Source organism: Rana temporaria, chromosome 3 (assembly GCF_905171775.1).
Source record: "Rana temporaria chromosome 3, aRanTem1.1, whole genome shotgun sequence".
Taxonomy (NCBI): domain Eukaryota; kingdom Metazoa; phylum Chordata; class Amphibia; order Anura; family Ranidae; genus Rana; species Rana temporaria.
The window spans coordinates 466,819,996-466,835,597 of NC_053491.1; the positions used below are offsets into that span (position 1 = coordinate 466,819,996).

The 15,602-nt window shown below is 45.1% G+C and overlaps 1 protein-coding gene across 12 annotated transcripts in view; it reads left to right on the forward strand.

The window, feature by feature from the left end:
• The window catches only part of MINK1 (misshapen like kinase 1), a 251,428-nt gene that overhangs the window by 201,917 nt on the left and 33,909 nt on the right, over nt 1–15,602 (forward strand). For all 12 annotated transcript variants that reach the window (XM_040346853.1, XM_040346851.1, XM_040346852.1 and 9 more), the window contains one exon: nt 3,213–3,301. In XM_040346853.1, the coding sequence (XP_040202787.1) occupies nt 3,213–3,301 (89 nt within the window). The remainder of the gene's footprint in view (nt 1–3,212; nt 3,302–15,602) is intronic.

Consider the following 15,602-nt stretch of genomic DNA (forward strand, 5'->3'; position numbering starts at 1 on the left):
CCGTGGCCGGTAATCGCCGGTTAGCGATCCGGGATGAGGGCGCGGCTATTCGTTTATAGCCGCCCCCTCGCGATCGCTCCCCGGAGCTGAAGAACGGGGAGAGCCGTATGTAAACACTGCTTCCCCGTGCTTCACTGTGGCGCTGCATCGATCGAGTGATCCTTTTTATAGGGAAACTCGATCGATGACGTCAGACCTACAGCCACACCCCCCTACAGTTGTAAACACACACTAGGTGAACCCTAACTCCTACAGCGCCCCCTGTGGTTAACTCCCAAACTGCAACTGTCATTTTCACAATAAACAATGCAATTTAAATGCATTTTTTGCTGTGATGGTCCCAAAAATGTGTCAAAATTGTCCGAAGTGTCCGCCATAATGTCGCAGTCACGAAAAAAATCGCTGATCGCCGCCATTAGTAATAAAAAAAATAAAAATAAAACTATCCCCTATTTTGTAAACGCTATAAATTTTGCGCAAACCAATCGATAAACGCTTATTGCGATATTTTTTTTTTTAACCAAAAATATGTAGAAGAATACGTATCGGCCTAAACTGAGGAAAATAAATATTTTATATATTTTTGGGGGATATTTATTATAGCAAAAAGTAAAAAATATTGCATTTTTTTCAAAATTGTCGCTCTATTTTTGTTTATAGTGCAAAAAAAAAAAAAACGCAGAGGTGATCAAATACCACCAAAAGAAACCTCTATTTGTGGGAAAAAAAGGACGCCAATTTTGTTTGGGAGCCACGTCGCACGACCGCGCAATTGTCAGTTAAAGCGACGCAGTGCCGAATCGCAAAACCTGGCCATTTAGCTGCCTAAAGGTCCGGGGCTTAAGTGGTTAAAGCGGAGTTCCGCCTGCCAAAAAAAAAAGTCACCAGCTACAAATACTGTAGCTGCTGACTTTTAAAGTAAGGACACTTACCCGTCCAGGGTGCCCGCGATGTCCTCACCCGAAGCCGACCTCTCCCTGGGCTCCCAGGTGCAGGTGTCGGCATCTTAAGTAAGGGAATCGGGAATTGAAGCCTTGCGGTTTCACAGCCCGTTTCCCTACTGCGCTTGCGCGTGTCACGCTGCGTGTTCTGACTGGTCCCTGCTGTCTTCTGGGACAGGTGTGTCTTCCAGAAGACAGCGGGGGGGGTCGAAGGAAGGGGTCCGGACATGGCGTAGATCACTGCGGATACTGCGGCTATCTTTCGCCAGAAGTGGGAGCAAATACTTGTTTTAGACGGGTATCTGCTCCCCCCTCCCTGAAAGGTGCCAAATGTGACACCATGGGGAACCGGATAAGCAGAAGTTCCATTTCTGGGTGGAACGCTACTTTGGTCATGCCCTTTGATTTAAAGCAAAGGAAAAAAAACATGTTGGGGGGGCAGTTGTGCACATGGGGCATAGAGGACTATAATTGTGCCTAATAGGCCTCAAATAGGGCACGATCAGATAATCCAACGGAAATTGTGAGATGACAGGCTGTTGTCGGAAAATCCGACCGTTTGTACGCTCTATCGGACAATTGTTGCCGGATTTTCCGGCAACAAATGTGGGATAGCATGCTTTAACCACTTAAGGACCGCCTCCTGCACATTTACGTCGGCAGAATGGCACGGCTGGGCACAAGCACGTACAGGTACGTCCTGTGCTAGTACCCAGCCGTGGGTCGCCTGCGACCCGGTCCGAAGCTGCGGGATCCGATCGCCGCTGGAGTCCCGCGATCGCTCCCCGGAGCTGAAGAACGGGGAGAGCCGTATGTAAACGCAGCTTCCCCGTTCTTCGCTGCGGTGGCATCGATCGTGTGTTCCCTTTTATAGGGATACACAATCGATGACGTCACACCTACAGCCACACCCCCCTACAGTTGTAAACACACATGAGGTCACACTTAACCCCTTCAGCGCCCCCTAGTGGTTAACTCCCAGACTGCAACTGTCATTTTCACAATAAACAAGGCATTTTAAATGCATTTTTTGCTGTGAAAATGACAATGGTCTCAAAAATGTGTCAAAATTGTCCGAAGTGTCCGCCATAATGTCGCAGTCACGAAAAAAATCGCTGATCGCCGCCATTAGTAGTAAAAAAAAAAGAAATTTAATAAAAATGCAATAAAACTATCCCCTATTTTGTAAACGCTATAAATTTTGCGCAAACCAACCGATAAATGCTTATTGCGATTTTTTTTTTTTTAACAAAAATAGGTAGAAGAATACGTATCGGCCTAAACTGAGGAAAAAAATGTTTTTATATATTTTTGGGGGATATTTATTATAGCAAAAAGTAAAAAATATTGCATTTTTTTCAAAATTGTCACTCTCTTTTTGTTTATAGCGCAAAAAATAAAAACCGCAGAGGTGATCAAATACCACCAAAAGAAAGCTCTATTTGTGGGGAAAAAAGGACGCCAATTTTGTTTGGGAGCCACTTCGCACGACCGCACAATTGTCTGTTAAAGCGACGCAGTGCCGAATCGCAAAACCTGGCCGGGTCATTTTAGCTGCATTTTGGTCCGGGTCTTAAGTGGTTAAAATTGTCCGCCAACAAACGTGTGATGTCCGATTATGCGATCGTGTGTACACAAGGCCGTCGGACAAAACTCCCTCGGCTTATACTCGAGTCAGCTTTTTGCGCCTGATCTCCCGGACTTTGGGGACCCGGTACCGGCCGGCCATAGGTCCCCTGGACCCCAAACTTGCCAGACATGTAGCCCCACTTCCTCTACAAGTGTGCAAAGTTTGTTGTCTGGGGGACCTACAGCCGGGGAGCACCGATTTTTCAAAGCCAGGCACCCCTTCCATAGACTCCCATGTTAAACGGTCATTTCTTTGGTGACTCTGGGGACTTGGTACCGGCCAGTTGTAGGTCCTCTGGACCCGGAACGTCGCACACATGTATCCCAATTTCTCCTCTACAAGTGTGCAAAGTTTGTTGTCCTGGGGGACCTACGGCTGGGGAGCACCAATTTTTCAAAGCCTGGCACCCCTTCCATAGACTCCCATGTAAAACGTCAGTTTGGGCATGGGCACAGGGGAGGCATGGACACAGGGAGGCATGCAGATTTACACCCTAGGCTTATACTGGAGTCAATAAGTTTTCCCATATTTATTTTTTTGTGGTAAAATTGGGTGCCTCAACACTTATACTCGAGTATATACAGTAGTTATGGTGCTCCCGTGCTTCTCTTAATATTTTTTCCTGCTTGTGTCTCTGGCAGCCCCCCTTAAACTAGAGGAATCTTCAATCAGTCCGCCAGGCAGTAAAACTCCAGGAGAAGAGCACCGGTCCCGACCAGGTCGCCCAGCTGTGAGTATCTGACTCCTTTTATTATATTCCAGATCCCCAGGATAATGTACTGTGGTCTTATGCAAAAAAAAAGCATATTTTCCCACATGTGAACTGCAGCCTACCTGCTATGGAGTTTTCATTCTATCGGTTAAATTTGATGATTTTCTAGATTTTTGTAATTCTTTACTTTTCTGTCTTCTATTGGGTCCTTCCTCCAAACCATTGTTCTTAAAACCGCCATCTTCCGGAGTGCTCGTCACAATCACACGTTAATGAATGGTTTTATTGCCTTTTTTTTGCCTATATAATTTCGTCTCACATCTATTCTGTTTTTTTTTTTTTCCCCCCTTCCGTCAGAAAAAAAAAGATTGGTTATTTATATGGTTTTTAGAGAGTGGGTTAGCATGTTCAAGAAAAACGCTGCACGGCTCACGTGTCCTTTTGGTTCCTTTTGGTTTACCAATAGCAAGGATACATATTGTACCATCCTGGAATGGGCCTTTACTGGTTTTCCTGTGTGGTTCTCTGTGTACAGTAGAGCTGCACGATTAATCGCGAAAAGATCACGTTCTCGATTCACCCCCCCCCCTGCGATCTCCAGGCTGGATGATTCGCGATTTTCGGGTGCGGCCATAGGAAAGTCCCCGGCTTCGGCCTAGCTCCGGAGCGGCGGTGTTTCGTCGCCGCCATCTTGCTCCACCCCACACTCTTGCACAGTAATGTTAGTGAGAAGGGGGCAAGCGGTCATCTTGTTACACCCAACAGCGTTTTAAATTTCACAGTTCTTTTCAACACAAAACGAAGCTTATGTGCTTAAATCCAGTGGCCCGGATTCAGATACGCTACGCCCACCGATAGATACGAAAATGTATCTCAGATACACTACACCGCCGTAACTTAGGGCGCAAGTTCCGTATTCAGAAAGAACTTGCGCCTTAAGTTATGGCGGCGTAGTGTAAATGTGTCGGCGTAAGCCCGCCTAATTCAAATGTGGAAGATGTGGGCGTTTTTTATTTAAATTACTTGTGACCCCACGTAATTGAAGTTTTTTACGAACGGCGCATGCGCCGTCCGTGATCGTTTCCAAGTGCACATGCTCCAAATTACGCCGCAAACTGTCAATGCTTTTGACGTGAACGTAACTTGCGTACAGCCCTATTCGCGAACGACTTGCGTAAACGACGTAAAATACGACGATGTTCGTGTGTTTCCAACGTCCATACCCAACATGACTTACCCCTGCTTTACGAGGGGGAACTTTACGCCGGAAAAAGCCTAACGTAAACAACGTAAAAAATGCGCCGGGCGGACGTACGTTTCTGAATCGGCGTATCTACCTAATTTGCATATTCCTCGCGTAAATATACGGAAGCGCCACCTAGTGGCCAGCGTAAATATGCAGCCTAAGATACGACGGTGTAAGACTTACGCCGGTCGGATCTTAGGGAAATCTATGCGTAACTGATTCTAAGAATCAGGCGCATAGATACGACGGCCCGCACACTCAGAGATACGACGGCGTATCCGGAGATACGCTGTCGTAACTCGTATCTGAATCGGGGCCCTTGTATGTAAATCTGACAGACTGTTTACATTTTAAATTTTAAAAGCAGCAGCAAACCTTACATGTTTGCTAATGTGACAAAACACCTCTGATTTTCACATTTAGTTAAATGTAAAAATCAGAGGTGTTCTGTCACATTAGGCCCCATGCACACGAGACGCTGGTAAACGCGTGTTCAGAGGAATTAGGACAGCTTTTTCAACTGCACATTCAGTGTTATCCTATGTGTCCATGCACATGATTTTCTGCGTTTTTCGGCAGTTGCGTTTATGCTCGTTTTTTCAGAAGCAAAAAAATGGGTTCAGACGCAAAAGTTTTCGCTTTTCAGACGCAAAACGCGGTACTGGCGGTTTGCCGCGATTTCGTTTATAGGCGTTTTTAAAGGTGACCTATTTTTTTACATTAGAAATCTCAAAAATGATGGCAAATGATGAAAAACCATTAAAAAAACATAAAAAAACTGTAATTGCTTGCATTGCATTGTGGACAATCCACAACTTGTGGCAAGTGGACAATCCACAACTTGTGGTAGGTGATGTGACCAAGTGATGTGGCAGGTCACGTGGCAAGTGGACAATCCACAACTTGTGGCAGGTGACATGCCAGGTGACATGGCAAGTGGACAATCCACAACTTGTGGCAGGTGATGTGGCCAGGTGACTTGGCAGAGGACGTGCCAAGTGGACAATTCACAACTTGTGGCAGGTGACACGCTAAATACAAGTATACTGCTGCTCTCTCAGCTGCTACTCACTCTGGTCTCACAAAATGGCTGAAATGGTTAAATAATACTGTTTTTTGAGCTTAGGGATGGTCTTGTTTCTTAACTAAACGCTTATAAACGCAGTAAAACGCAGCGAAATTCGCGGCAAAATGGGCGTTTTAAACGCCGTTTTTTGCGTTTGAAAACGTGTGTTTAGATGAGTTTGCATCTGCGGCTCGTGTGCATGGGGCCTTAGCAACCATGTAAGGTCAGCAGGTTTGCTGCAGCTTTTAAAATTTAACATGTAAACAGTTCGTCACATTTACATACACTGTATTTGAGCACATAGCTCAGTTTTGTGTTGAAAATAACTTTAAATAAACTGAGAATCGTGAGAAAATCGTGATCTTCATTTTATGCAAAAGAATCGCGATTCTCATTATTGCCATAATCGTGCAGCCCTAGTGTACAGTAACTGCCAATGGAGTGTAGACATGGGGTTTAAAGAACAAAATAATAAGGCCATTTTAAAAAAAAATCAATTTTTTTTTTAATGAAACTATAATGCTTTGGGTCTGTTATATGGATACCCAGCGCTGTGAAAACGTGCGCCTTTTTTAAAATGTGCATAATACTCAAAACAACATGCAATATTACATTTCCTCATTCAAGGTGATCAATCAAATGTATTATATTTCCTCATGCAAGATAATACGTTTTTTTGTTTTGTTTTTTTTTCTTGATTTGAACAATCATAAACATTTAATCTGTGTTCTGTGTGTCCATAAATAATCCTTTTAAAGTGCTTGGTTGTGCTCCAGTGACAAGTGCTGTCAATTAAAATGCCTGCTGTGCTCCCCTCCTAATATTCGGTTATATACCTGTGTTAAAAATTGGGGATTTCAATTCTCCAGTGGATAGCTGTGTCTTTTTCTTCTCAAGGATTCCAACAATGGGAAAATAGACTCCACATATGTATGGGGAAATAGAACCAAGAGAGATCCGTAGCGTAGTTCCGTTTTTATTAATAATATAAAAGCATGTACAAAAGCAGATTTCACACTGTGAATGAATGAATGAAAAATTTATAGAGCGCAACACATGCGAACTGAATCGCTTCTTTGCTGTCTCCCCTCCTTATAGTGGGTTATGTGCCTGTGTTAAAAATGGGGCTTATAATCCTCCAGTGGATAGCTGTGTCTTTTCCTTCTCAAGGATTCCAACAAATGGTTAGCATGTAAAGATGCCTAGACGCCTCTTTGTTACTCAAAACCACAATTTGCCTTCCAAAAAGCGGACATGACGTCACTGGAAACATCCACCCGCCTAATGCATTTCGCTCCACCCAGTAAGCGTCCTCAGAAGCTGTGGATCTCAGGTGATTAGTTCAATATTTGTGACTAGCTCCTCCTACTACACCCTTTCTGGTGCTTCCTCTTTGCTTGGTACACCCGAAGTTTATTCTTCAGGACAGAACAGCAAACAGTTAATGCTTACATTGTTACAGCTGGTAAAACATCATTGCTGGATGGTACTTCAGAAAGTTAACAGACGGAGGAAAGATATTATGATGGTATGATCTTTCTCCTGGGAGAGGGTCCCTTCCCCACCCCCATCTCTCTGCAGAGTCCGATGACCCTGAGACCCCCGTCGGGTGACCCTGAGGTTCCTCCTCACTAACTACACAACCCACATGTGTTCTTATACGGTTTTAAAACCCAAGCTATGCATAATTGACTAGCTCCAAAAAAGGTTGGTGATGCTCCTGTCAAATGTAACACCCACTTGTGTATTTTTAAGTAACACATCTCCACCCACCGTCTTGACGTATCTCCTAAAATACATGAAGCCTACAACAGATGTAGTGTCGTCCTGTAACTGACCTTCCTCAAACTACCATGTTTAATCAATGATTCAGAAACATTTATCACATAATAAATATTAATGAATTTAAAATCTAACAATGAGGTAAGTGAAGGAGGACTGCACTAAGGTATTTAGGGGGGGGGGGGGGGGTGTATCTTTACAACCCCTTAAGTCTGTGTCCCTAGTTTTACATTTTACAGCTTTGTATAGATTATGGTAGCTTTTTCAGTTACAGGGCGGACGTCAGTGAAAGCCGTCTTGTAACTGAAAAAGCTACCAAAATATATACACAGCTGTAAAATAGATGAGAACAGAACTAGTGACACATGCTTAAATTCAGAAACAGTAGTCATGTCGCGAGTGGTGGGAGCGTATTGAAGATAGGAGGTGGTTAATCACACTAACAGGAAGGAACTAGTGTGGGTGTACCAAGTAAAGAGGAAGCACCATAATGGGTGTAGTAGGAGGAGCTAGTCACAAATATTGAACTAATCCCCAGAGATTCACAGCTTCTGAGGACGCTTCCTGGGTGGAGCGAAATGCATTAAGCAGGTGGATACTTCCAGTGACGTCATGTCCGCTTGTGGGAAGGCAAATCGTTGTTTTGAGACCCCCACAGGGCCACCAGCACGACTCTCCTGTGGTCCAAGGGAGGGGGCGAGCACGACACTCCACACCAGGAAGAAAGCCTCACATTACTGTGTGGAGTTACAGACAGAAGAACAGGAAGTGAGGATTTCTCAGAAGAAATAAGGACATTTAAAAACAAAATGGAAGGATGAGGTAAGTGAAGGAGGACTGCACTAAGGTAAAGGAAGCTATTTAGGAAAATAAAATTGTACCTTTACAACCCCTTTTAAATTCAAAAACAGTAGTCATGTAGCGAGTGGCGGGAGCATATTGAAAATAGGAGGTAGTTAATCACACTAACAGACTAGTGCGTGTGTACCAAGTAAAGAGGAAGCACCGGAGTGGGTGTAGTAGGAGGAGCTAGTCACAAATATTGAACTAATCACCAGAGATTCACAGCTTCTGAGGACGCTTCCTGGGCGGAGCGAAATGCTTTAAGCGGGTGGATACTCCCGGTGACGTCATGTTCGCTTGTTGGAATGCAAATCGTGGTTTTGAGTAACAAAGAGGCATCTTTACATGCTTCCCATTTGTTGGTATCCTTGAGAAGGAATAGACACAGCTATCCACTGGAGAATTATAAGCCCTATTTTTAACACGGGCACATAACCCACTAGGCTGGGTTCACACTGGTACGACAGGACCGTCATCCAACTTTCATCCTTCTTTGCTCTGCGACATCAGTCCTACATCGGTCCGACTTTCATGAACAGGATACTACTTTGATCCGACTTAGTGATAGTCTGACTTGTTCTTTGACCAATCAAAACAATTCCAGTGTGAAATAAATTCCTTTTACTGCTGCTGCAATCACATGTCGGATGCCACAAGTGGTAAGGACAAGGATCCTACTTCAATGATTATAATTGGTATGATCTAATCAGTAACTCAAACAAGGGCTGCTTGCGGCCTAGTTGATTAACTATAGATCAGAAAAGGGGGGGGGGGAAGGGGGAGTTTGTGTGGGATTTTTGAGGCACTGATATACAACAATATAAAAAGTAGTATAAATATTTATTTAACAGATTATACAAAAAATATACAAAGCATTTGGGACAAACCCCACTAATCAGATCAGAAGACCGTTGGTCTGATCGGTGGAGTCGTGGTCTCGACCGGTTTCGCGGTATACAACCGCTTCTTCAGGAGAAATGTCTACAAGTATACAAATAAAATATAATAAAGCAACAAGCAATTGTGTACAATACTTTGATAAGAAAGAAAGATACATAGTGTCAACATTGTGCCTTTGTAGGAGAGTCACAGGACTACTCACCTTGGTGCCAGAGTGATCATGGAAAGCTCGGGCAAGAAAACCCCCTAGGGCGCACGTGGGGGATGATAAGGACAGGCTCTGGTGGAAAAGGTTAATAAGTTATTCCTAATGGTTAATATACTTAGGGACGGTTGTGTAGGGATAAGCCAGGATAAAAAACCGTGAAGGGAAGGGAAAATTGGGACAAGAGGGGGAGGGGGGGAGGGGGAGAAAAAGAAAAGAGGAGGAAGGGAAAAGAAGAGGGTTGGTAATGGGGGAGGAAAACATGAAGGGAGAAGAGAGAGGAAGGAAAGACATGGTTAATTGAAGCAGAAGGGAAAAACAAATGGAAAGAGGGAAGACAGAAGAAAGAAAAAACAAAGGTGAAGCAAAAACAAAAATTAAATAAAAATGGACCAGAATGTTTGAAAAAAGGATGAAGAATAGGAAAAAGAAAGAGGGGCTGGGAGAAAAGAGGGGGCAAAAGTAAGAGAGAAATAGAAAAGGGGGAAAGGGGAAAGGATTAGGGAGAAAGGGGAGAAAAGGAAAGGGTGAAAAATGAAAGGGAGAAAAGAAAGGAATGACTGATATATGGGAGGGAAGGGAGGGGGGGGGGAAAGTAGCAAGGGGAAGGGAAAAGTGAATGATGACAGTTCCAAAGTAACCAAGTGAAAATTGGTTAGAATAACCAGTGGTGCTACTAAGTGAGTAGATGGGACACCAGGAGATGACATTAAGTGCTGGAGTGGGATGGATTAATATTGAACTAGCTTACCGTCCAGGATAAAACAATCACTATAAATGATGCTGGGGCAGGTGACACAAACTTATAGGCAAACTGACATGAACGCCAGTGTGGTTGAACACAGGCAGAAGCCAATCTAAAAAGAGACACGGTACCACACAAATAGTTGGGCATAAATGTCACTAATGATAGAGAGGCATAAAAGTATATAAGGTACAGATTCAGCATGGGCAGTGTGTACTTACAAAGTTCTCTGAAGTGTCAGCGCGTCCCCAGGGAGAGCTCCGTGCATCTCATTCAGCTAGCTCATAGAGCAGCTTAAATGGGATATCCCAAGTCACGTCATAGGTCACGTGACCGCGACGTAGACGTGACTCACCAATCAGACGGCCGCGCATTCGGTGATGCGCGGCCTTGTAGTCCTGAGACCCAATGACCATAGGCCGGGTTCAGGGCTGCAAACAGCGGGCTCCGATTGGAGCCCGTGGTCTGAAGGGTCCGACGTGCGCCAATCAATAAAGAGGGGGGAGGTGCCAGAGCGGGCCCGATCACATGGCCAAGGTCCTGGGCTAAAAAGGCACAATATAGAGACATATATAAACCGAAGGAATTACTAATGTAAACACAGGTATATTGGTATTACAAATATTCAAATAAAAATGTAAGCAGGGGATATGCCTGAAATACATAAACATTGTGGAGTCATACAAACAGAGATAATTACAGAATTCAGAAAAATGACTACCAGAGCGAGACAGTTATAAGGGAAATATGGCAACATCCATAACATGTAAACATTTAAACATTTAAATGATGAAGTACCGGGACTTTCAAAGGATCAAACTTCAATGATATTCAATGGGCTGAAGTAGGATCAAAGTCGGACCAAAGTAGTGCAGGAACTTTTTTCAAAGTCGGACCGACTTGTGTCGGACCAGTTAAGACGGCTCCCATAGGGAAACATTGATTTTCATACGTCATGCGACATGTGCTCCTAATGTCGGAGCGTTTGTCCTACCAGTGTGAACCCGGCCTAAGGAAGGGAGCACAGCAAAGACTTTAATTGACAGCACTTGTCACTGGAGCACACCAAGCACTTTAAGCCCTGGTTCACACTGATGCTACTTTGAAATTGCGCTACTTCACTTGAAAAAGCACGATTTCAAAGAAGCAAGGTCAGCGCGATTTCAGGTGCTACTTGATAGACATCTGTGTGGCTTCATACACAGATGTCTATTGAAGTTGCACCAGAAATCGGCACAAGTAATACAGGAACTACTTTTGCAAATCGGTGTCGCACCGATTGGAACAGTGCCATTGCCACCAATAGGCTGCGACTTGTCATGCGATTTGATCTGTCAAATCGCTCCAATGTGAACCTAGGCTAAAGGATTATTTATGGACACACAGAATAAATGTTTATGATCAAATCCATTAAAAAAAATCAACTTTTATTATCTTGCATGAGGAAATATAATACATTTTTTTTTGAGTGATCACCTTGTATGAGGAAAGGTAATATTGCTTCTTGTTTGAGTATTACACAAGTTTTAAAGAGGCGCGTGTTTTGACAGCGCTGGGTATCCAGACAGCATACTCCATAGGAATTTTCATCCTACATCCCAGCAGCAGTCTGATAAGTTCACAGCGCAGGGATCATAACATTTAAATGCTTTGGTTCTGTTTTTTAAAAAAAATTATTTTTATTTTTTGCTTGAAACTTTACACACTTAGGGCCCATTCACACCTGAGCGTTTTGTAGCCTGAAGCTGCAAAACGCTAGAGGGGAAAAAATCCATTATTCTCAATGGAGATGGTTCACATCTCCACTCCAAAACGCCTGAAGCTCAAACAAGTTCTGGACCCTTTTTTTTTTTTGCTCGAATTGGGCTGATTTGGGCGTTTTTGAACGTTTGTATTCCCATAGAAGCTAATGGAAACGCTTGATTCAAGCGTCTAGCGCGACAACTTGCGTTTCTACTGGCATTTGGACGCTTTAATCTGTTCTGTGATATGGAATATTCACCCAGGAAGAAGATAAAAAAAATCTACAAATGTAGCAACAAATGATAAGAGATGATCATTTTTCCTATTGGCTAAAATAAAAAAACGACAAAGTTCAAAACAACGCTGTATGCAAACGTGCGAATACGCGCGTCAAAACGCCATAAAAACGCTCAAAAACGCTACGCTCAGATGTGAATGGGGCCTTTAAAACTGATGTTTTACATACATACTTTTTTTTTTTTTCTTGGCTACAAATCTTAAAGGGGTTGTAAAGGTAAAAGTTTTTTCACCTTAATATGTTCTATGCATTAAAGCGGTTGTAAACCCGCGATTATTTATTTATTTTCACCTGAAAGGCAAAAGCCATAATGAGCTAGTATGCATCGCATATTAGCTCATTATGAAATACTTATCTTGGAACGAGGTGAGAGGAACTTACCTGGTCCACGCCGAGCGAGATGTCATCTTGACTCGGCGTGTCTTCCGGGTATCGCCGCTCCAGCGCTGTGATTGGCTGGAGCGGCGATGACGTCACTCCCGCGCATGCGCGTGGGAGACTTCAATTCGGCAAGGTTCGACGGCTGCCGGTCCTTTAGCTGAGGATCCCCGCTGCAATCAGCGGCGCATTGCAGGGGGAATATCTACCAAACCGAACAGGTTTAGGAGATATTCTTTATACCTACAGGTAAGCCTTATTATAGGCTTACCTGTAGGTAAAAGTCATGAAGTGGGGTTTAAAACCACTTTAAGGTGAAAAAACATCTCAGCATTAGCGGTCCCCCCTGAGCCCCCATTTACTTACCTGACCCTTCGAAAGTCCCGCACCGTGAAACGCGCAGGCTTCTCGGTCGGCTTCTCGGCTCGTTCATTGGTTGATTAAAAGCAGCGCAGCCATTGGCTGGTGCTGCTGTCAATCACATCCAATGACGCAGCGTGCCCGGGGCGGGGCCGAGTGATACAGTAAGCGCCTATGGCCGCCGGCTGTATCACAGGAGCGCCCCCACAAGAACTCATCACAATGCAAGCTCGCTCGCATGAAGGTGATGAGTTCTTGCGAGGGGGAGCCGAGACAGCCGCCGAGGGACCCCAGAAGACCAGGTTCGGGGCCACTCTGTGCAAAACAAGCTGCACAGTGGAGGTATAACATGTTTTTTATAAAAAAAAAAAAAAAAAAGAGGACCTGATGTGTAGAAGCTGTGCCCAAACAAAGGCAAAGCATTAGTCACTGGTCTCCCTGCAGCTAGGATTTTCTTTATTACTGACTTACCATGTTTTGTTCTGCACTCCGTGTGAAGCCAGCCATTTTGGCAGAGACAGGGATTTGCTTTCTCATGTCCGTAACCCCCCGCCCCCCTCCCCCAAACACTGGTGGAGAAATTATCAAGAAGCAGCAGTCGGGGTGGAGGAAGCACAGAGACCCACGGATTGGGTAAAACGGAAATAGGGGGCTCTTGCACTGCAGGTTCTTAGGTGCAGCTTCCTCTCCAAGAACAACCAGCAGCACAGTAGTAACATCACCAAATCTACCTCCATATCCCATTAGATTTTCTCTCTCTGCCTGAGCAGAAGTAGGAAAGTCTGTTCAATCCGGCTATATTCAGGGTATATGTAGTGCTATTGTAAGCATGAGTTTAGCGCAGTGTTTCTCAACTCGTCCTCAAGGCATGCCCCAACAGGTCATGTTTTCAGGATTTCCCTTGGATGAAACAGCTGTGGTAATTACCAAGGCAGTGAAACTGATCAAATCACCTTTGCAAAATAATGGAAAGTCTGAAAACATGAACTGTTGGGGCGCCTTGAGCACTGGAGTTGAGAAACGCTGGTCTAGCATATGCAAAATTAATAGAACATTTTCCATGTTTTATAGATGCCCATACGCTATACTCACGTTTACAATAGCAGTACATATACCCGGAGTGAAGCTGTGCACAGCCATTCCTGTCTATGGAAGGTTTGTGCAGCACCTGGACTGCTGGGCAGGGGGAAGAAACCCCCCAGACTTGAATGGGATCAGGTGCCTGTGTACAAAAGGCCGAATTCTCCATTTTCCCTGTCACTCATATCATTGGGAATCCATCCTGCTGGATTGCTCATATGCAAGTGTGATGTAATGTGAATGAGGTCCAAAAGGCCCCTCTACTAGATCATTACACAAGCCAGATTGCAGTTCCCTTCCAGCCAGGGGCGGACTGAAAACTCACGGGGCCCCCGGGCAATAGGAGATTATGGGAGCCCCGGGCAATAGATTATGGGGCCACACAGTATACACACACAAAATACACATACACACACTAAAATGGTACTGGAGAGGCGGGGCAGCTTTATACTTGAGATTTTTCTTTTAAAACAGATTTTCTCTTTCGTTCATAGACGGACACAGCATCCTTTGACCTTAGGGTTATGCTTCTTCCTACCAGGAGATTTAGGCAGAATTCTACAGCACTTAAGGTGTTAAAAACTTTCCTTCATGCCGCTCCTCCCAGGGGGCGTGGCTCCCCCAGGCATAACCCCCACTCTGCTTTAGCAGCCTCAGTTTGTTTCTGCCTAACCGTCAGGAGAGTCAGGCTCTCTCTGGAGTCCTGGACTCTGGAGTTTTTTCTTGCAAATTTTTTTGCTTTTTGCGAGTTTTTCCTCGCTTTTTTATTTTATTTTTGAATCCTGCGATTCTTCTATCAACAGCCGACTGGGTGACAGGCTGGGTCCTCGACCCTTGTAGTCCCCCCAGGTTCGGCCTTCGAGCGTGTGCCGGCCCTCAGCTCCGCTTTGGGACGTCCACGACAGGCCCCATTGCTCCAGGGGCGGCCGGGGAACTTCGGTTCTAGGGCACACATATGACCGGTCTCTATGGCCTTGTCACAGTGTGTCTGGCTGACAACCATGCCGTTCGCGGACGTTGGTTCTGTCTGGGATACCTCCAGCCGGGTAGTCGCAGGACAGGTAAGTAGTGGCCCCTTACTCAGGTAAGTGGTCTGGCTGGAATGTTTTCCCTTGGGAGGTCGACTGAGGGTTTTTCCCTGCTTTCCTCTCTCCCTTATTCCTCTCCCTCCTTCCCCCTTTGGGTGACGGCTGTGCAGGGGGTTTTTTTCTCTGGGGCTCATTTTTTTCACTCGTGGTATGGCTGGGGCTGTTCTGTGTCACTGCAGGGGACTGTGGTGGACATTCTGGGCATTTTTGTGTGTGCTGTGTGCTGTTTTGGTGTACTGTCATTTTTGGGTACACTGTCTTTTTAAAACTGCGCAACGGCGGCCATTTTGCCGGAGCCGCGCTTGTATTATTCGGCGGCCATTTTCTTGTGGCCGGCGCCGTTTTCAGCACTAGTTCGGCCTCTAGTGGCCGTTTCGGCGGGGAAAAAAGACCGCGAATCATCTGAGGGGACAGACGCAGCGCTGCAGCTTCTCCTCAGCACACACTTGCCTTCACAGACCGCGCTGTACCAGAGGGTGGTGAGTCTCAGGGGGCCCCATACTGTGCTCTAGCGGCCGGGAGGTGACCTGTGGGGGACTTTTTTCCTGCCATTGGCAGTGGGGGTGACACGGCAGCTGCAATATG